At 39.3% G+C, this 21,063-nt stretch overlaps 1 protein-coding gene across 1 annotated transcript in view; it reads right to left on the bottom strand.

The window, feature by feature from the left end:
- Nucleotides 1-746: 746 nt before the first annotated feature.
- WIF1 (Wnt inhibitory factor 1) overlaps nt 747-21,063 on the bottom strand; it is an 82,647-nt gene continuing 62,330 nt past the window's right edge. The window contains exons 4-10 of the mRNA XM_006165659.2: nt 19,660-19,800; nt 18,602-18,697; nt 17,246-17,341; nt 12,666-12,761; nt 5,586-5,681; nt 4,686-4,781; nt 747-1,540 (exon numbers count right to left, since the gene is read on the bottom strand). Coding sequence (XP_006165721.1) covers nt 1,419-1,540; nt 4,686-4,781; nt 5,586-5,681; nt 12,666-12,761; nt 17,246-17,341; nt 18,602-18,697; nt 19,660-19,800 — 743 coding nt within the window. The 3' untranslated portion in view covers nt 747-1,418. The remainder of the gene's footprint in view (nt 1,541-4,685; nt 4,782-5,585; nt 5,682-12,665; nt 12,762-17,245; nt 17,342-18,601; nt 18,698-19,659; nt 19,801-21,063) is intronic.

Genomic DNA, 21,063 nt, shown 5'->3' with positions numbered 1-21,063 from the left:
TTAACAATGGGGTTACATCCTGATACACACATTATAATTGAAAATATCATAAGTCAAAAATGCACTGGGAACCAGCAGTTAGCGTAATGGCTATGTCGCTGGACTCCCACGTAGTCGACCGCGGTTCGTGTCCCGGACCCGGTGGCTTAAAACTCACGCTGGGCGCGTGTGCGTGCGTGCCCAAGATCCCGAGAGGAGAATGGAGGAGAAGGGATTGCGGCGTGACCATCCCCCCTGGGGGGTGATTTCTCGCTTTCTGTCTCTATGTCTCTCTCTGTCTGTCTGGCGAGCGCATGCGCCCTACAGTGAAAAATCTCTCCAAAAAAAAAAAAAAAAAGCATTAACCACGCCTAACCTACGGAATATCACAGCTTAGTCTAGTCTACCTGAACTATCTCGGAACACTTACCTTGGCCTATAGTGGTGTAAAATCGTGTACCGGAAAGCCTATTTTATAAAAAGTAATTTATTGGTACTGGAAGTGAAAAGCAGAATGTTGCATGAGTACTTGCAGTATGGTTTCTACTAAACGCGTACTGCTTTCGCACCATCATGAGGTCAAAAACACCTGAAGTTGAACCATTGTAAGTCAGGGACCACCTGTATTAACCACTGCAACATTGCAACCAATTCATTTCCACACATGCAATATGCAAAGACCACTCTATCCAACACTCAGAAAACTAAGACAGCACCTTTATTTATACATACAAACAGTATAAAATGTTTATTATGTAAGAGCTGTGTTTTGTTTACAATATATTATATTGCTTCAAGCCAATGCAAAAAAGTTCATACATTATATTTCCTATTTCATTGTGTTTACAATATATTATATTGTTTAAACGCCACTACTGCAGTATGGCTTTTTGTTTGTTTGTTTTTCGCTTTAATACTGTACTTCTGGAATAACAGTAAAGTCAAAATATATTGTAGTGTGGGTTTACAAATAAGGGTAATTTAAAAAATGTGATAAATGCCTAAATATAGAGCAATAAAGTCTGAAATGCTGTAACTTCGACGCTAATAACTGCTTCATCCAAACCCTTGTGATTATGCATTTTTGCCCAATTTATCCTCTCTAATGTCCCCCAGCCCCTCAACACCATGAGTGCATTATAATTTTTGAAAATATCTGCCAACTACACACTGAGAAGACAAAATTTTAACCTGACCCACTGACATAATATAAACTCTGTTCCAAAGCACTGAGACAAGAAAATCTATACCATCATGCTCCAGACGCACTTAGAAACTTAAAAGGAAGAGTAAATATCAGCTCAGTGATTTATAATGAAGCTAATAAAGTTCAGGCCAGTATTCTTACGTGTAATGAACATTATTTGAACATTCAACACATGAAAGGTTAACAAAGGCTATGAACTTGGTGTAACTTAAAACGTTTCAGATGCCGGAGTTCACCAGATGTAATTGGATTCAGGTGGATCCTGCGGCTCGTCGGCCTTTTTAAGTGAAGGCGTGTGCTGCCTGAGCCGGGTGCCTGCTGGCCGCAGGGCATGTATGAGGCTGGCTCCGTACCCTGCAAAATCATTCACAGCTTAAAAGAAAAGAAACTACAAAAACAGGCTATTCAGATTCATTATTAACCATTCAAATGAAATCCGTTTTCCCTTTTCAACCCAGAATGAAAGACCACAGAGACCACAAAAAGCTACCTGAATGAAAAGATATTACAGATTCAAGATCTCTGTTAAAAGAAACCCATTTACTAACTCCATTCAATCTGGCTTCCATCAGATTCCTCACTCCCTCTGTATTTTGGCCACGCAGAACCTCTTGATGCAGAGTTTGGATGTACGTGATTGAATGGAGGATGCTCTCCACCCAAGGGCTGGTGTGGATCTCGCATTGAGGTTTCAAATGTTTCTGCAGAAGATTTGATCATCAATTCTTTTCACTGCATTGTAAAACCAGCCTGGTTTATATATATGTTTTTTTTAATTTAAAAAAAATGGGGGGGGGAGTTTTTTGCTATAGCGTGCGTGTGCTTGCCAGAAAGACAGAGAGACAGAGAGACAGAAAGTGAGAAATCACCCCCCAGGGGGATAGGCCATGCCACAATCCTTTCTCCTCCATTCTCTCAGGATCCTGGGCATGCACACACATACACCCGGCATGAGTTTGAGCCACCGGGTCCGGGACTCAAACCGCAGTCAACTAATGGGAGTCCAGCAACATAGCCTCTACGCCAACTGCTAGTCCCCCAGCCTGGTTTATATTGACCCAGTTTAGTATAACAGCCCCCATGCTTCATAGAGACCACATGATTGGATGTGCCTATGGCCCTCATATAAAATAGGAATTTTGTAATAATTAAGGACTTCTCATCTATGTTAGAGAAAGGCTTGTCCATTAAACTGACTCTTTATCAATGAAGATTTGTGAGTTTCAGCCAAGGTGGGCATCAGTCTATTTGCATCCAGACAGGCTGTCAGTGCAAAGTAACACTGAGTTACACACCTTGAGACCTTCTTTCCTTTTACTTGTGAGCTTATGGAGGTGCTAGGGGCACTGACTCATTTCTGTCTTTATAAAACTGATTCAAGATACCAATTCCACTTTAAAAATCTGTCTCCAGGGACCAGCAGTTGGCGTTATGGCTATGTCGCTGGATTCCCATGTAGTCAACTGCAGTTCAAGTCCTGGACCTGGTGGCTTAAACTCATGCAGGGCACGTGAGTGTGCATGCCCAAGGTCCTGAGAGGAGAATGGAGGAGAAGGGATTACGGCGTGGCCATCCCCCCCGGGGGGGGGGGATTTCTAGCTTTCTGTCTCTCTGTCTCTCTCTGTCTTTCTGGTGAGTACATGCACCCTAAAGCAAAAACCTCTCCAAAAAATAAAATAAAATAATCTTCCTCCGTCTTCCTATGCGTCAGAGTTGACACATCTGTTCTGTTCCTCGTGGTTTGTAAAGACAAGCATGCAGTTAAACAACTGACAGAGAACAGAATACTTTGTTCCTGAGTGTACTTCTTTGCATTGTTAATATGTAGGCTAGTAGCTCCTGGAATGGTCAAAACACAGCAACAATGTGCTGGAGTAAATCCCTACCATGCTACTTCCCCTGCCACCCACGAAGCCCAAACCTCCCGGCTGGCAAGGAAGAATCACAGGAGGAACTCCAGTAGCCTCCTCCCCACTGCTATGCCTGGGTGCCCTGGACCTCCCAGCATGACACCCCGCGGTGAGTCTGCTCTTAGCAGAACTCAGCCCCAGAGCTTCCTTGTCACCTCCCTCTAGTCAAAATAAACCTTGTTCTTTTAGCTTGATTCTCTTAGCTAATGTAGTAAGTAGCTGGGTGGCCTCTCCTGGAAAATATGTTTTCGTTTTAACAATTTTTGTTTCATTATTTATTCCATGAGCAAGAGAGAGACAAACGCACCCCCAATAGGGTCTCAAGGCTACAAGACACCACCATCTTCAGCCAGCCCTGGACCATGGGCACATGTGTGCCCAGCATATTCAGAGAGGTCTCTGGACACAAAATCAGAACTTTCCAGGTGGGCCAGCCTCACACAGTATTGCATTTTGCCACTCTGCCACTGTCTCCTAAGTCTGCATTTCAGTCAAGCACTGGGGCATCTTCCTGGCATGCAATGCCTTGACCTGGAGAAGGTACATTAAAGGCAAAGCTTTCAGCACCATGGTCTAGAGTGAGGGTGCCACTTGGAGGCTGACAGACCTGTCAAAGTTGCTCACGTCTACCCTTCATGTTTTTTAAGCTAGTTGGTAAATCTTAAATGATAAAATCAAAGGGTGGGGGGCAGCGACCAGTGGTGAAACATGATGCTCTGCAAGGCAGACCCACATAGGAAGGTTGCCCGTTGCATTTAGAGATCTCCCTAAACATGCCAGGACACACATGTACGCTGACCCAGGCTGGCTGAAACTGGAAGTAGATCAAGGCATCAAGATCCTGTGGGGGGGACCAGCAGTTAGTGTAATGGCTATGTCGCTGGTCTCCCATGTAGTCGACCACGGTTCGAGTCCCCGACCTGGTGGCTTAAACTCACACCGGGCGTGCGTGCCCAAGATCCCAAGAGGAGAATGGAGGAGAAGGGATTGTGGCGTGGCTATCCCCCTTGGGGGGTGTTTCTCGCTTTATGTCGCTCTGTCTCTCTCTGGCTAGCGCACGCGTCCTATATATAGCAAAAACCTCTCCAAAAAAAAAAAAAAAAGACCCTGTGAGGGTACTGTATCTCTCTCTCTCTCTGTGTTACTATGGAATAAATGAATAAAGTCAGAAGCAAGTAGATACTGATTCTATGTTTGACTTAAAAATCTTAGATGATCTTTTTTCATAGTTCATTTGCTGAGTTATCAAATCAACCTGTATTATTAATTTAATCTATAAAATAGTTGTGATATTTTGCAAATGAGGTGATATTCTACTTTATATTCTAAAGCTTAGATCCTAAAGTTTAGATGTTTAAAGTTTAGAGAGAGGGAAGTGAGTGTTGGAGAAAAGGAGTCAAAGAGTTGCTTTTTATTTTTAAATTTTATTTCTTCTGATAGAGAGTAAGAGAGAGAGGGAGAGAAACAGCACCTCCACCAGGGTATTCATACCACCTCCAGCTTCAGCTTGCCCCAAACACGGGCACAGGCCCTGTGTACTCAGAGAGGTCTCCGAGAGCCGGGAACCTTGCCAAGTGGCCCCCACTCACTTTTGTTGCAGTGTCTTCCATGCCAGCCTTCTTGACATTGGCATTTGCTGGGTTCATGGCAGGTCCCGTGTTCACCGCAGCCAGGCTCACAGACAGCTGGAATTAAAGGAGACAAACAGAGTGTTTCCTGAGCATTCACTTTTTCAACAGAATTACATAGCTGCTTTTCCTGTCATTCTTAGAATGTATTAGTTTTGGCTTTATCCCCTAGTGTTCCCCCCTCCCCCGCCCCAAGTCAATCTCCAGCTTTAAGTTGGCTTGGGACTTTTTAAAAAGAGTTCTGAGTGTAATCTTAAAATGTTTCTCATTCAAAAAAGATACTTAGTAGGAGTTTTAAACTGCTGGGCAAAAAAAGTTTATGTTCCTTAAGAACATCTTGAGGGACCAACAGATGGCATAATGGTTATGTCATTGAACTCCCACGTAGTGGGCTGTGGTTCGAGTCCTGGACCTGGCTACTTAAACTCACACCAGCTGCGTGTGTGTATGTGCCCAAAATCCCGAGAGGAGAAAGGAGGAGAAAGGACTGTGACATGGCCATGCCCCCTGTGGGTGATTTGCCACTTTCTGTCTTTCTGTCTCTCTGTCTCTCAGGGTAGTGCATGTGCCCTGTAGCAAAAATCTCTAAAAAAAAAAAAAAAAAAAAGAAAGAAAGAAAATCTTAAATAGTTATTGATAAAGTATTCAGTTACATATGTGAATGTGTGCAAGTTTCTCAGATGCATGAATTTCATACAATGTCTTTGGTTTACATGAAGAGAACATGTGTCAGTTGAAGAAAGGTTAATAGTCATGTCCAAGTAACATGCAGTAGGCATGATATCTATGTACAATAGTAAGAAACTGCTGTTGGCTTCATTATCCCGTAACCTAGAGGGATTATGTGGATGGGTTACTTACGCTTTGAACAGAGGTCTCCTTGGTAACCTTTGGAGCACTTGCACTTGTTTTTACCAATGCATTTTCCTCCATTTCGACAAGGTTGTGAGCATTTGCCTGAAAGAGAGAAGAATGCAAATAAGCAAGGAACTCAATGCTTCATCCAAAGGTAATTACATTTTCAAAGAAATCACAAGGATGTGAGAGTATAAATGTTTTTAAGAGGCAGCTATTTCCACATATTTCAGATCTACTTTGTCTTATATATTGTTTAAGTTTCATTTTGAAACAGATAGGCTAATGTTTTTACTGATGATTTTGGACATATATTCTTCAACAACAAATGTATTACCAAGATGCCATATTTATACTACTGTTTCTTAAAATTGACTTTTGACTAAAACATTACTGACCTTCTATGCTTTGTTTTCCAGTGTTAAGGAGTTTTGTTTTTTTCTTGAGTTGTGGACAGGTCCATGTACCTACTATTCAACAGAATCTTAACCTGTTTCCTGGCTTTAAGTATTAAGCAAAGTTCTCTTAACATTTTTTGATTTTGATTTATTAAAGTTAAAACTGCCTTCCTTGAAATTAAAAAGTGCATTTAAATAATACCTATTTGGTAACCACAGTAAGCTATATAGCCTCAGCTATGTGCTATTTTATAGCATATTCATTCTACCCACAGAGTTTCATGCCTAAAGTCAACTTTTATTCACAGATGTGTATATATCAGCTGAACTTACTATTGAAAGCATTTAGATTAATTAAGATATTTTATAAATCAATACAATGTGGGAAAGAATAAAGGAATAGAAAGCAACTGCATATATATATATACAAGAAACAGGAAATGGAAAAGTATTTGTTGATAATAACATGTATGTTTAAGCTACTTTACCGTATATTTTGAATGGAAAATTGCATGTGATTTTCCAGTGGTGATGTACAGTGAAAGTATGTAAAATAAAAATAATCTAAAAGGATCCTTTTGGCTATGTTTGGATACAAGAAAATAATTTATTATTTATTGCTAGTTAAGATCTCAACTCTCACCTACCATAAACAATACCTAACTCCAAATTTCCATTTGCATCAAAGAAACGTCTGATACAACATACACACAAACCTGGGTATATCACAGTACTCTGCAGTGCTGTGGGTTTTCTTTAAGTGAGCAAGATGTGGGAGGATAATTATATGGCATAAAAGGCTGAGTACTTACATATGAAATGTATTTTCTACTGAGGGGTGAATATACATAAGCAAGAATAAGGCAGAACATGATTGGCAGAGGCATTTGTTCATTGAGTTCACAGTCTTTCTGGTTTTCCTGGCAAGAGGAAAGTGAGGACCCTGAAGTTCATCTCAGCCAGGAAAGAAGATGTTTTTTCCTGGTTATTACATAAAAGAAATGTAATACCCAAAGGCTGATAGAAGGCCACAGCTGGCTCAGAGATGATAGGAACCAAACCTTAGGAAGATCAACTTGTTTAAAATTCAGAATCCTATTCATTTTTCATATGGACTTCCTTCCTGAAAATATTTTGCAACCACGGTCCTCAGATACTGTTACCTAATGTATGGTTCATTCTGTACACAAATTCTCTTCATATTCAGATAAAAGTCTGATGTAATACATCAAATTTTATTAAAATTCTTACAAGAAAAATGAGGGGTGATCTAGTACAAAGAAACTCATGGAAGAGTCAAGTAAAAAACAAGTAGGGTCATAAGTATTTCAAAATTGGCTATTTGCAAGGCAGCCCACAAAACTGGTATGTTTGTGATTAAGTGTACAAAGAAGGGGGTATAGAAAGCTTGTTGCATCAAAATTCATATTCGCCAAAAGCTTGTTTTATAAAAGACTCAAATATAGGTTTTCTTAAATGAAATAATTTTTCTTCTATATTTAAAGAATGGTTTGCTTTTTGTATACCTTTTTAAGTATAGGGCCATTACATAAATACGGTCATATTACATTAGAATGATACTATACGAATGATACTATATGAATGAATCGTCAGGAAATGTAAAGGGACCACTCTGATATAATAAAGAAATAAAATAAAAACAGCAACATCCTTTTAAAAACAGAGAATATTTTGCAACCAAATTCTATCCCTTGGACAGCGGAAAACTGAGTCAGCCTGAGAGACTGCACATTTTTGCTACAGAGACTAAGCATTACCTGAAGGCAGACAGATGGGACTAAATTCATCAGCTAACATTTTTGCTCTAACTAGTGGATGAATCCTTGTGGGAACAATGAAATAAGGTGTTGACAAATATAAAGACTTTAAACTTTCTCCATCCATCTGATCATAAGATGAATTTATGACTCCGCTTCATGGAGAAAATGGATAAAAGGGATTTACAAAAACTGCCAGCCACCATCTGGGTTAAGGATTATGGGTGATTTTTATTTTCTATATGACATGTGTTCTCACAAGACACACACACACACAGACACACACACAGAGAGAGAGAGAGAGAGAGAGATAGAGAAAGAGAGAGAGAGAAATAATTCCCCAGTGGGGCTGGCCATGCTGTAATTCCTTCTCCGTTTTGAGCAGGCACGCACATGCACCCCATGTATTTTTCAAGGTGCTTGTTTATAAACTGTGTATAAAAACCACACAGTTGGTCATGTGGGACCCAACTGTCATAACCTCTACACCATTTGCTGGACCCAGATTATGGGTGATTTAAAAAAAAAAAAACTTATTTATGAGATTAGCAGATGGCATAATGGCTATATTGCTGGACTTCCACATAGTTAACCATAGTTTGAGTCTCAGACCTGGTGACTTAAAACTCATACCAGGTGTGTGTGGGTGCATGCCCAAAATCCCAAGAGGAGAATGGAGAAGGGACTGTGGCGTAGCTATCTCCCCTGGGGTGCGATTTCTCAATTTTTGTCTCTCTGCCTCTCTGGTGAGTGTACATGTCCTATAGCAAAAAATTTTTCTTTAAAAACAAAACAAAACAAAAACTTATTTATTTTTTCTGAGAGAGAGAGAGATCCAACAAGATCTCACACTGATCCATCACTAGAGTCAGCCAGCCATAGATCAGGGGCACGAATGCAGCCAGGACATACAGGAAGCCCTAGGGCACAAACCAAGGACCTTCCCATGGAGGTCCAGTTGCATGACTGCTGTGCCACCATCTGGCCCTACGGGTGATTTTTAATCATTTTCTCTAATAATTAAATTTATTTTACAGAGAACATTATATACTAAGAACTTTTATAAAAAGATGAACTCGGTTATTTTTTAAAATCCATTTATAATACAGTTTATAACAATAATTTGTGTGGTCTTTGCAACTGAAGAATCAATAAAGATTCTTGGGAAATCTATGAGCCTTAAATAGTAAGATAAATGTACATCTCATCTATCCAGACACCTCTATCTATGGTTTATTTGTCAACCTGTAAGCATATCTCACCATCAGGTCAGAATAGAGTTTGAGAAGGTGTCATTCTTGGTGGAGGTCAAGAGAAAGAAAAATAAAAACAATATTAGGATATACATTTCATTAAAAAAAAAAAAAAAAACGGCAGATAGCCCAGCGATGGTAGTACAGGGGCTAGGGCACCGCTGCATGATATTGGAGTCATGTGGGAGGCTCCAGGTTTGGTGACCAGAGGACATGGACACACAAGGCTCATGATCCTGGCTGGCTGGAAGGCTATGGGTAAGATCATGATGTGACAAGACTATTAAGGATGCCAGTCTCTCTCTCTGTCAAAAAAGAAATAAATATATAAACTTTAAAAGCAAAAACAGCAATAACGACAAACCAAACTATAACGAATGTTGGTGAAGATGTGGAGAAACTGGAACCCTCATTCACTGCTGATGGGAATGTAAAATGGTGCAGCCACTTTGGAAAATAGGCAGTTCCTCAAAAAGCTCTTACCGTAAGACCCATTAATTCTACTTCTGGGTCCATTCTCAAGAGAGAGAAAAGCTTGCATGTAAATGTTCATAGCCACCTTCTTCCTAATAGCCCCAAGTGAAAAAAATTCAAACGTTCATCAGCTAATGAATGAGTAGATAGCATGTGCTGTATGTAATTTAACGCTATTTGCAAGAAAAAAACAATGATGTACTAATACATGCCACAATATGGGTGAGCCTTGAAAACATTAGGATGGACAGAAGTGAAACAGGTCAGACACCAAATACCATACATGGTATGACTCCCTTTATCTGAAATGTTCAGAAGAGGTAAGTCTAAACTGTCAGAAAGTAGGAGCCAGCAGGAGGCGTGCTGAAGGTGCTAGACTCCCACTATGGCTCACTGTGGTTCAAGTCCTGGATCTGGTGACTTGTTTTCTTTCTTTCTCTCTGTCTCTCTGGTCAAATTAAAATAAATAAATAGATTAATTAATTAAATTTAAAAATTCTTGAAAAAAAAAAGTGTCAGAAAGTAGGAGACTAGGGAGTGACCATTAATAAATATGGGCTTTCTTTCTTTCTTTCTTTTGTTTTTGTTTTTGAGAGGTTTTGCTATAAGGCACATGCACACACCAGAAAGACAGTGAGAGACAGAGAGACAGAAAGCGAGAAATCATTCCACCAGGGGAGATGGCCACGCCGTAATCCCTTCTCCTCCATTCCCTTTTAGGATCTTGAGCACACACACACACACACATACACTCACCCGGCATTGGTCTAAGCCACCAAGTCTGGGACTCGAACCACAGTCGACTACATGGGAGTCCAGCAACATAACCATTATGCCATCTGCTGATCCCAGGAATTTCATTTTTAAATAATTATTTATTATTATTATTCTATTTGACCAGAGAGATACAGAGAGGGAGCGTGAGAAAGCAAGCTGCTAGGTCTGGGACTCAAACCATGGCTGGCCATGAGAGAATTCAGTGTCTTAACCACCACGACACCTGCTGGCCCCGAGTATGGGCTTTCTTTCAGGGGTGATAAAATATTCTGGAATGTAATAGATATGATGGTCACACAACTTTGTGAATAGACTGAATGGTATAATGGTATACTCTAAAATAATACATTTTATAATGTATCACTTATATCTCAATTAAAAATGAAAACATACATAATTAAATTGTACTTTTTGTCTCTGTATTTTTAGAGGCATTTTTTCAATTCAAGATCCATTCCAAACTTTCCTGGTAATGTGGTTGCTGTAATAGAAACAGAATATTTCCTAAAAGGACTTGAATGAAACTCATGGTAGGGGCAATTGGGAGCTTTTAAAGAGTCACATTTTTAGTGCTGTTAGAAAAACAGAATGACCAAAACAAACAAACAACAGGAACAACAACAACAACAACAACAAACAGAAATAAAAAAACATTGTCTCTGCCAATGAAAAGTTCATAACCCTAGGGCAGGGAAGTGTATACTTACATGAAGAGAAATGAGACCATGAACGAAGATCCACAAACATAAACCAAATATATAAAATCTGAGTGTAAGTACAGACAGAAAATTGAGGGGAGTTAGTTCAGTGGGATCTTTATCAGGAAAGGTAATTAATCAGAAAGAAACCAGATCTTGGCAATTAAATACCTGTTGATGATGTGTGATAGTATTCTCAACTCGCCTGGTGTGTGGTGTCTATCATGTTGGGTAAAATCTCTTTACAATCTAAATGATGTATAATGATTGAATGTATAAATAATAATAATTATATATATATATATATATATATATATACACAAAAAAAAAAGAGTACATGTTCTACGGAAACTTCAGAGACATTTCATTTGAACTCTATAAAACACAGTTAATTTATCTACTACTCATTAAAGTACAAAACCCACAAATAGAATAGAGGTTGAAAAGAAAATTAAATAAAAAAATCAAAAAAATTATAAAAAAAACTTAGGGGAAAAAAAAGAATAGAGGTTGAAAGCAGAAATGAGAACTTAATATTATTCTATTTTGAATCCACTACAACTTCAAAAACTACGGCTTGACTAAACACAGTGGTGTTTTACAATATAACACAGCTGGAAATAAGAATAGTGACTGAGTTTTCCTCAAACATATCCAGAATGGCAGGAATGAGGCACCCTCAGCAGACATGCTCACATTCCATCTGCTCCTTCCTGGGCATGTGCTCTGGTGCCATTTGTCTTCAAGCTCATAAAGCCATCTAGAATGTGTTGGCTCCTTTCTGAATTTAATAGAGAGGTTATGTGACTTGTTGAGGACTATGCAGCTGGTAGAGGGCAAGCCAGGACAAGCAATTTGGTATAATGATGCCTAAAAGATTGACCATCTGGCACATCCCAGCCTTAAATTACAATTTCGTGGGTGTGTCGGAGCAAGACAAATGTATAGTGAAGCATAACGTGCACCAATCTTAGGTTGACAGTCAACTATTGCTTTATATAAACAAATACTGAGGTGACATTTCATCAGTCAGGACACAGAACGTTTTCAGCACCCTATAAACCTCTTTTATAGCCCCCAACTGTGATTCTTGGTTTCTATCATCATTTGTTTTCCTGTTATTGAGCTTCAAAACCATGAAATTATGCAGAAGACACTTTTTTGTGTCTGGATCCTTTCCCTTAGCAGAATGTCTGTATGATTCACTCATGTCGTGTGTGCAATTAGTTTGTTCTTTTTTTATTGCTGTACCCCTCTTTTCCCCATTTGTTCTTGGGTCTATCCTTTCAGGTGGGTTACTAGGCTCAGTCTAGTCTATCGTATCTGGTAGTGACTGGCAGGGAAGAAACTTTCTATGCCGGCAGGTAGGTGACCAAATCCCAGTTATTCCAAAGTTCTGGATGACATTTCTAGGCTGAAGCTATGGATTCTGCATAATGACAAGGATACAAAGTGACCAACAAGACACAACACAACATGCAGAGTAATCCAAACCAGACACAACTGAGTCAGTGACTATGTCACGCTGTGTCCCACTCTAGCCAAAACAAGTGGCAGCTGAATCTGGTGTAAAGAAACCACTGGCCTAAGACCTTAGGTAAGTTATTCACACTCTCGACTTCAGATTCTTTCCTGATAAAATGATGGGGTTGGATGAAATTTCTAAGGTTCCCTGAAAGAAATAAGATACAAAACCATGAGTACTTACTTATTTCACACTGTGCTCCCTCAAGTCCTGGAGGGCAAATGCATTTTCCAGGATAGAAACAGGTCCCTCCGTTAAAGCAGGTGGTTGAGCAGTTTGCTGTCAGAATGAATAATGGGGCTGTTGCATTAGACAGTAGGTTAAATCTAGCAAAAATTTCACTGAAGGTGAGGTTATATTTCTCAGGCATCTGTTACTTGCCTATGTATTTACTTAAAAAGGTAAATTCCTTTACAATTCAAAAATTATAACCAACTATTTGGCCATTTTTAGATTCTAGAACACAACAGGCTATCCCACACACCGCATACTACCCTTCTCTAGTTTATAGCTTAGTGTAAAAGGGAACGGTGTGTAAACAAATTCTTTTCCTTAAAAATAACTATGTACTTGAAAGGAAAAAGCGCTATAAATAAAAGAAAATCATTTTAAACCTCAGGTTGGAGGATATGAGATGAGAAAAAAGGGGGAAACTTGCTTTGAAATAGAAAAAAGGAAGCGATATCTTAACTCTCAGGATCTGATGAAGGAGAAGGTAACTTTCTTTCAGAATAAGATGGTGAGATGAAGAGATTCATCTCTAAAATCCTAAAAGGATTTTTTTAGAATTATTTTATTTAACTTCACTTATTTATTTATTGTAATGTGACCAGAGGTGGGGGGAAAGAGAGAGAGAGAGAGACAGAGAGAGAGAGAAAGTGAGAAAGCAAGACACCAAGTCTGGGACTCGAACCACAGTCAGCCATGTGGGAGTCCAGCACCCTTAACCAGCATGCCACCTGCCAGCCCCCCTAAAAAGATTTTTTAAAATGGATTTTTATGACATTTGGAGAAAGGAGCAACTGTATACAGAAAAACAACAGATTTAGAACCCTCATGAGATCCCACAGGTAAGAGTGGGGAGGCAGCCTGAGCCAGAAAAAGGGCAAAGTTGGATGTATTAGTGTGGGAATCCAACAAACAAAGTTATGCAGGAAGTAATCACTCTGTCTGTGATGCATCCAAAACCCTCTCTCAGTGTCATTCACTAGCGCCCAAAATGGAGAGAAGACAGAGAAACGGGGATGGGGAGTGGCAATATCTGAAAATAGACAAATTGGATCATTCTGTAAAGAAGAATAAAATGAAAGCTTGGGTTTCAGTAATTCCAGTTATATGACCTATGTGTTCTTGTCTCACGTAAAACAGGCCAAAGTTGGCTATGGAGGAGCAAAAGCTAAAGTAATCTTCAAGTAGGAAAATCAGAAAGGAAATCCAAAAGTTTTGTGTGTGCTTTCTTTGTGGGAAAAAAGCCCAGCTAAAATGTTCTACCGTATCTCTTAAAAGGCAAACTTGGTGTTAACATCACAAGTATTTTCCAGTATAAGGTAATGTTATACTTTCTATGGGCAAAATCAGACCTTGATGGGGAAGGGAACAGTAGCATTTAGGTATCGGATTTGGGATTATGAGAATAGCTCTCTCTAGACCTGTTTGCTACTTGCTGCTGGTACTGTGAGGGCTGGAGAGTATTTTTGTGAGTGCGTTCTATTTCCCCACTTGTCTCTGATTCTCCTGGGGATAAAAGAAGATGAAAAAACATTGGAATCAGTGCCTATTTGGCCTGTGTCCCACAGGCACTGTCCCTTATGATGCATCGAATGCGATGAGCCTGGTAGCTTAATCGAAAGTTATAGACGTTGACAAAGCTGGTTGTAGGATTTGGCCACACTCTTAGTACTTGTATATTATTTTTCTGTTCTGACCAAGCTTTTTTCCATTTCTGTTGTGCAACGATTCTCGACTAAGAAAATGGGCCAGACAAGAAATATTTTTCACTGAGGATGAGGGTGTACCGGCCAATGCTTAACTATTCAGTTCCTAAGGTTTAGAATGGATGTTCTAAAGGCCAAGAACAGTTATGCTTTAATGTTTGTTCAAATATATAGTGCTGGGCCCGAGTTCTGTGCTAGTAATTAAACTTATTTTCAGAAGCTACGTGCTCCCTCTTGGGTAATAAAGCCATCTTTTTTGTTCAATTAGTTAAATGCTTCCAGATCTCCAGTGAGATGAAGTGGAATTTCAAAGACTTGCCAAAAGAACTAAAAGAAATTCTGGAGGGCTGGCCCCATAGCCTTGTGGGTAAGGAAGCCAGATCGCAACATGGCTGACCCAGCCCCAGCAGCTTGTAAACCATGTGTGCACATGCCCCAAATCCTGATGGGCTAGAGAAATAAAGGAGAAAGGATTGTGGTGTGACCACGCACCGTTGGGGCTGTGCTTTCTCTCCCCCACCCCTCTGGCAAATGCAAAATCCTGTGGCAATTTTTAAAAAAAAAGATATTACTAGAGTCTAACAAGAAGGAAAATATTTCATTTGAAAGATAACATATTGTAAAATGTATTGGAACACAGATAGATGTCTTCCTTCAACAGTGACTGTTCTGTTGCTTGTGACACCATAGCATTAGAAAAGCAGGCAACTGACACTTCATCGTACAAATCACACCAACAACGGCCACATCTGCATGAGCAGGCCTCACAAATGAACTCTTTAAACATGTGGATAAATGTTTGTTGTAGAGTTCTTCATCCAAATCATCCAAATCCCTGAAGGATTTGCTTTATTTGCTAACAGTCTGAGATAATATGGGTTTAATTTTGCTTCAAGAAATGCTCAACTTTGAAATAGCAGAGATGATGAATGCTAAATTTAAACAGACAAAAAGAAAATTCAACAAATAACTTTACTCACTGGCTGTTAATTATTATCAATGCTTCATCTTTACGAATACGTATTTCAGAAATTGTTTTTAATCTAACATTATGCTTTTAAAAGACAACTTTAGAAAAAAGATAGAGGAACCAGCAGGTGGTATGGTGGTTAAGAGCACTGGGTTCCCACATGGCTGATCAAAGTTCAAGTCCCAGACCTGGAGGCTTGCTTTCTCTCTATGTCCCTCTGTCCCTCTGGTCAAATTAAAATAAATAAATAAATAAGTAAATAAAGTTAAATAAAATAATTCTTAGAAGAAAAAGAAAAAAGGTAGAAATGCTTTCTCGATCTACCTCAATTAGTTCAGAGGTCAGGGGGAACATGGAGGTCAACAACGTACTTCCAAGTTTCCAGATTAAAAAAGCATGACCAGGACCATAACCAGTGTAAGGGTTATGTCACTGGACTTTCATGTAGTTGACCATGGTTCGAGTCCCAGACCTGGCAGCTTAAAAATCAAGCCAGATACATGAGCATGTCTGCCCAAAATCCCAAGTTTCTCTGTCTCTCTGGCAAGTGCACACACCCTATAATAAATCTCTCTAAATTAAAAAAAAAAAAAAACATGACCTACAGAGAGATCAATCTGGGTCAATCTATTCAAGCTCTATAAGCTCATTTTGCTTATTTGGGAATTAAATAAATAATACTCGTACTTTGCTTATCTCAAAGGATTGTTGCGAGTAAAATCAGACAACTGTATAAAGTACTTTGTATATTGTAAAATAGCAAACATAACGATTCAGACTCATACTGAAGGCTCTTTGCTTGAACTTTTCATTCTTTTTTTAAAAACCACTCACTGTGCTATTACTTGGCACTGACTGAATGACCACCAAGAAAGATTTCTCAAAAATAACATTTATCATTTTATTTCAAGGCATATATTTATTAACAAAAAACAATGCTCTATTCATGTAATTAGCATTTTGGACATAATAACTTCAATAAATACACACACTTTGCAAGATATTCTTTAATGTTTTTCCACATAGATGTGAACTGGGCAAAACAGGTATCTTGTAAAGAGCCTAAATCATTCAGCAATTTTTAAGGTGAAGTTTTAATCTACTTTCTGAGAGTAAAATCTGGCTGTGGTGCTGTAGTGGTAAGAAGCAGAAACCCAGGTAGCATGATGGTTAAGACAATAGACTGCACATAGCCGACCATGGCTCAAGGCCCAGACCCGACAGCTTGAAAATCATACCCTGTTTGTGTCTATGCATGTCCAAAATCCCAAGGGGAGAATGGAGGAGAAGGTATTGAAGCATGGCCATCCCCCCCGGGAGTGATCACTCACTTTCCCTCTCTCTGTCTCTTGTCTCTCTCATAACATGGGTTGTCTGTGTGAGACAGCTGTCCAGCTAGGGTGGCATTTCTTCTGCTGGCACCCAAGCAGAGCCATGAAGTTAATGCCTACTCATGGAATAGGCATGCAAGTTCTATGGATTACTTCTGGGTCAGGCTTGTTTTGTTTTATTTTAAAGCAATGATTATCTAAACCTTTCTTTTTTGTTCATTGACTGGTTCTAGAAGGTTCTCAAGCCCCAGGAAGGACCATAAATGGATAGTGCCTCAGCACCTGAGTCCCTGCACATGGCTGCCTATACACCGACCAGGTACGCCTGCATTGGAGCATTCTGTAAGTGAAATTGAACTTCTATTGCGTCACGTTACACTACAACAAGGTTATTGTAGCAGCCAGCTTTACTCTAAGTGATTATTATTTAGAGAGCTGTTTTGAAGAGTGATGATGTATTAAATATACTTATTTTAATCAAACATTTAAAAAGTAAAAAGAATGTTATTCTTTAATAGAAAATGTTACCTTTATCACAATTGACTCCATAGAATCCAGGGGGGCAGATGCAGAACCCGGGAGTGACACATAGTCCGCCATTCATACATCGTGGTGTGCAAAGGGCTTATAGGGAGAGAGAACCCTGATTAAGGCCAAATAATTTTGGAGCAAGACCGTCTTCAAAGGTCAGTAATACAACTGGTCTAAATTTCAAGCTTGGAGGTTAATTCTAAAATTAGAATTAATTTTAGAGACACAAGTTTCTTATATTAAAAGAAAAAGTTACTTTCATGGTACAAGTTGGGCCACCTTTCAACTTTGCAGACCATTTCCTGGAAAAGAATTTTGGATTTGTTCCATCTGATCACCTGATTACTTTTTTCCCCCAGATTCATTTGACTAAAATGTGGTCTTCTTAAAGTTAACTATTTTCTCTCTGCTCTATTTCTTTGCTCTTCTAATTTCAAGATAAATGCAAATAAGAAACTATTCTATCTCTTGGTGAAAAATATTTTGCATACTCTGATAAAGAAGGTCTTTAGTATTTAAGTATTTTAGGATTAGTCCCAATTTTCTTGTTTACTTCTTTTTTTTTTTTTTTTGGAGAGGTTTTCGCTATAGGGCGCATGTGCTCGCCAGACAGACAGAGAGAGACATAGAGACAGAAAGCGAGAAATCACCCCCCAGGGGGGATGGTCACGCCGCAATCCCTTCTCCTCCATTCTCCTCTCAGGATTTTGGGCATGCACACACACACATCCTGCGTGAGTTTTAAGCCACCGGGTCTGGGACGTGAACTGCGGTGGACTACGTGGGAGTCCAGCGACATAGCCATTATGCTAACTGCTGGTTCCCTTGTTTACTTCTTTTTCATATAACTTTCTTAAAAGTAATTTTCCTGAAATAGATGCATTTACGATTCAAATAATTTTCACACTTCACTCTTTCTTTGTCTATGACAACTTAACTCAGGTACACTTAATGGTAAATCCTTCACTTTTAACTGGAATAGATCATTTAAAATCAATGGTGATAATAGCTTTAAACTCAACTTCAGTGAAGAAAAAACCCTCAAAACTTCCGTAAGATTATGGCAAAGTACAGTGCGTAAAGTAGTGAAGGAGGGCTAGACAAGGAATGGCCACAAAGAATGGAGACATTGTGCCAGGAGTGTTTGCCACCACGTATGGATTTTAAAGAGAATCACTCTAAGAAGAAATGCTTTTCAAAAACTCTTCTGTGGCTTTTCAAGTTTCACCCATCTTTTCCATGTAGCCAGAGAAATAATTTTACAGGATATGTTCAAGTCCCACGTGGGTCTCCTGTATGACATCACGTTCCCCAGGAAGCAAGCAAAGGAAGCCCACTCTCTTTGCTCCTTACCTTTTTCACAATGAGGTCCGTAGAACCCATCCGGACACTCGCAGACACGTCTTTCATTACAAAAGCCTCCATTTCGGCACCCTCCTGGGCACTCAGCTTCACCAAAGAGAAACAAGGCTTATGTGGACACCCTTGAAATCATGATGGGTGAATTACAGCCAGCGCGAGACATGAGAGAGGTCATTTTTATTCCGGAGCCTCAATGATTGTGATGGACTGAATACCAAAACGTCTACTTCATTCTCTCTGTTCCACTTGGATGTTACAAAGTCTTTTTCGAAGTCAAACTTTTGCCTCTCTCAATTATATTTCCAATAGTAAGGAGAGAGTAAAGCAAATTTGACTGTGTCTTCATCCCCTCCTATCAACCTACTATACTTCCTTAAATTCACATTGTATTAGAATGAATGAAGGACACTACTTTCAATGTTCATTTTCAGAGGGTGTGGTGAGTTGTTGGTACATCTTCAGAGTACCAAAAGACTCCAGAGGTTAAATTTTGTGCTGGAATGGCTTGGATAGGGGTGGGAAGGAAGCCAGGACTTTATGCTTAAATGGGCATCTGGGACTAAGATGCTGAGACCATGGCTTGGCAGAAATCATTGGCATCTTGGTGGCAACCTGTTCTCTGTGGATGTGGGCAGCACCTAACTTTTAGTAGGGGATGTAGCAGTGCTACCTTTAAAAGGTGGGAAGTGCTGGTAATGCCTAGCAACCTTATTACGAGGAACCAGAATAATAAAACTGGGGAGATGCATGACCACAGGTGAGATACCACGGGGAATCCTAAAGACTGTGTTGGAAGAGTGGGCAGGGAGGAAGGAAAGAGGGTGTTTTGAATAAAGGGATACTGAACTTCCTAAAATTATAAATGAGGTAAAAGCCAGAGAAAGTCTGTCTTTACTATTTCTAGACCTTGTTTACCATTCTACTCCTTCCTCCCGCTGGTGTGGTTATAATTATAAAACAAAAACAAAAACAAACAACTATATTATTTTTTGCCCAAATCACATCTGGAAGCCTTATAAGCCTTCTATTGGATCACCATTAGCGATTACCTTGTTGACATGTTTTAAAGAAGATCGCATTTTGAGGAGTCTGGAGAATGGTATTGCCTTCAGAATTCATTACAATAACATTCACTTCGAATGCTGCTACCCCATCCTGTTTGCCAAGGCATGGGAAACCAACTTGCACAACTAAAAGAAAAAAGATAGAAGATATCTAGTTGTTTCTAGTTGTCCAGAAATCTCAAGAAGAGAGAAAAAGAACAAAGAAAAAATGTGCGCGTTTGTTGACATTCTTTGTATGTCTGCTGGAGTGAAGATTTTATTTTGACTGACCATTCTCCACAAAACTTGCGCATCATGGTGGGTGGATAAAGAATTAATAACTAGTTAATTTGTACTCTATTAATACAGAATTGGGATGTTTTGTTCATCTTCCATGCTGTGTTACTGTGAAGAAACAATTCCTCTGGAAATTGGAGGTACAAAAAGGAAGCACAAATCGACTAAGTAGGAGAATAACTGTGGGTACCATCATTACCCTCCAGATAATTCAAAAAGAGCTAGAAAACAACATTTCATAATTCATTTGATAAACTCTGTGAGCAATATCCCACTAGTTTGTTTTTACTCTGTGTGCTGTAAAGAGACAAAGCATGTTCTTTGAAAATGTTCTCCAACTCAGACTAGACTCTAGTTCTTGGACTATGTTAATGAAGCTAGTCTTTTCTTAGGCTATTTGTTCATATGAACTGTTTATATCTCGGGGATCTAGAAAAGAGTGTCGCAGGATTTAAAAAATATATCATGAATAGACTTATCTTTTATGATTTAAGTTCTTAAAGAGACTCCACTTCTTTTTTGTGAACCTAATGATCACTTAATGTGTGTGTGTGTTAACAATGAAGCCACAGAGCGAGAAGTGGGAACTAATGAGGTTGCTGTACAAAGAGGCCGACAATCATGGAATATCCACAAGTCATTGGGTAGAAATGAGGTAAATCAGATGTGACTGTTGGCTGAGAGACTAAATACGTAAATTTCCAAGATCTTCTGGACAACACACCCACTTGGGAAGACTGATTTAGCTGACCCACTAGACTCTAATTCTCCTTAGGAATAAGAACTATTATGAGGAGGTATATCTGTGAGACTTGTTTCACTTTGTTCCTGCATAGTTGTACAAGATTATAGTTCTTCCAAGCTTGGGTAAATCATATCAAGCCAAGACAAATTCTTTCCCATTAGAGTGTTCATAATCCTTTTCCCTAGGTTTATAAGAAGTACTGACCTGGAAATTGGTGTGCTCTTTTCTATAAGGCATTGCACACAAGCTGATCATCACATCAAGCTTCATGTACCTGGCAACCAAAAACTTCTCTGAAGTCTTTGGCATTGCCAGTATTCATTACTATGCCATTCCCCAAATAACATGGGCTTCCACTTCCTCAGAAT

The sequence above is a fragment of the Tupaia chinensis genome, unplaced genomic scaffold, assembly GCF_000334495.1.
Source record: "Tupaia chinensis unplaced genomic scaffold, TupChi_1.0 Scaffold143982_1, whole genome shotgun sequence".
NCBI lineage: Eukaryota > Metazoa > Chordata > Mammalia > Scandentia > Tupaiidae > Tupaia > Tupaia belangeri.
This window is presented reverse-complemented; position numbering and strand designations above follow the sequence as displayed.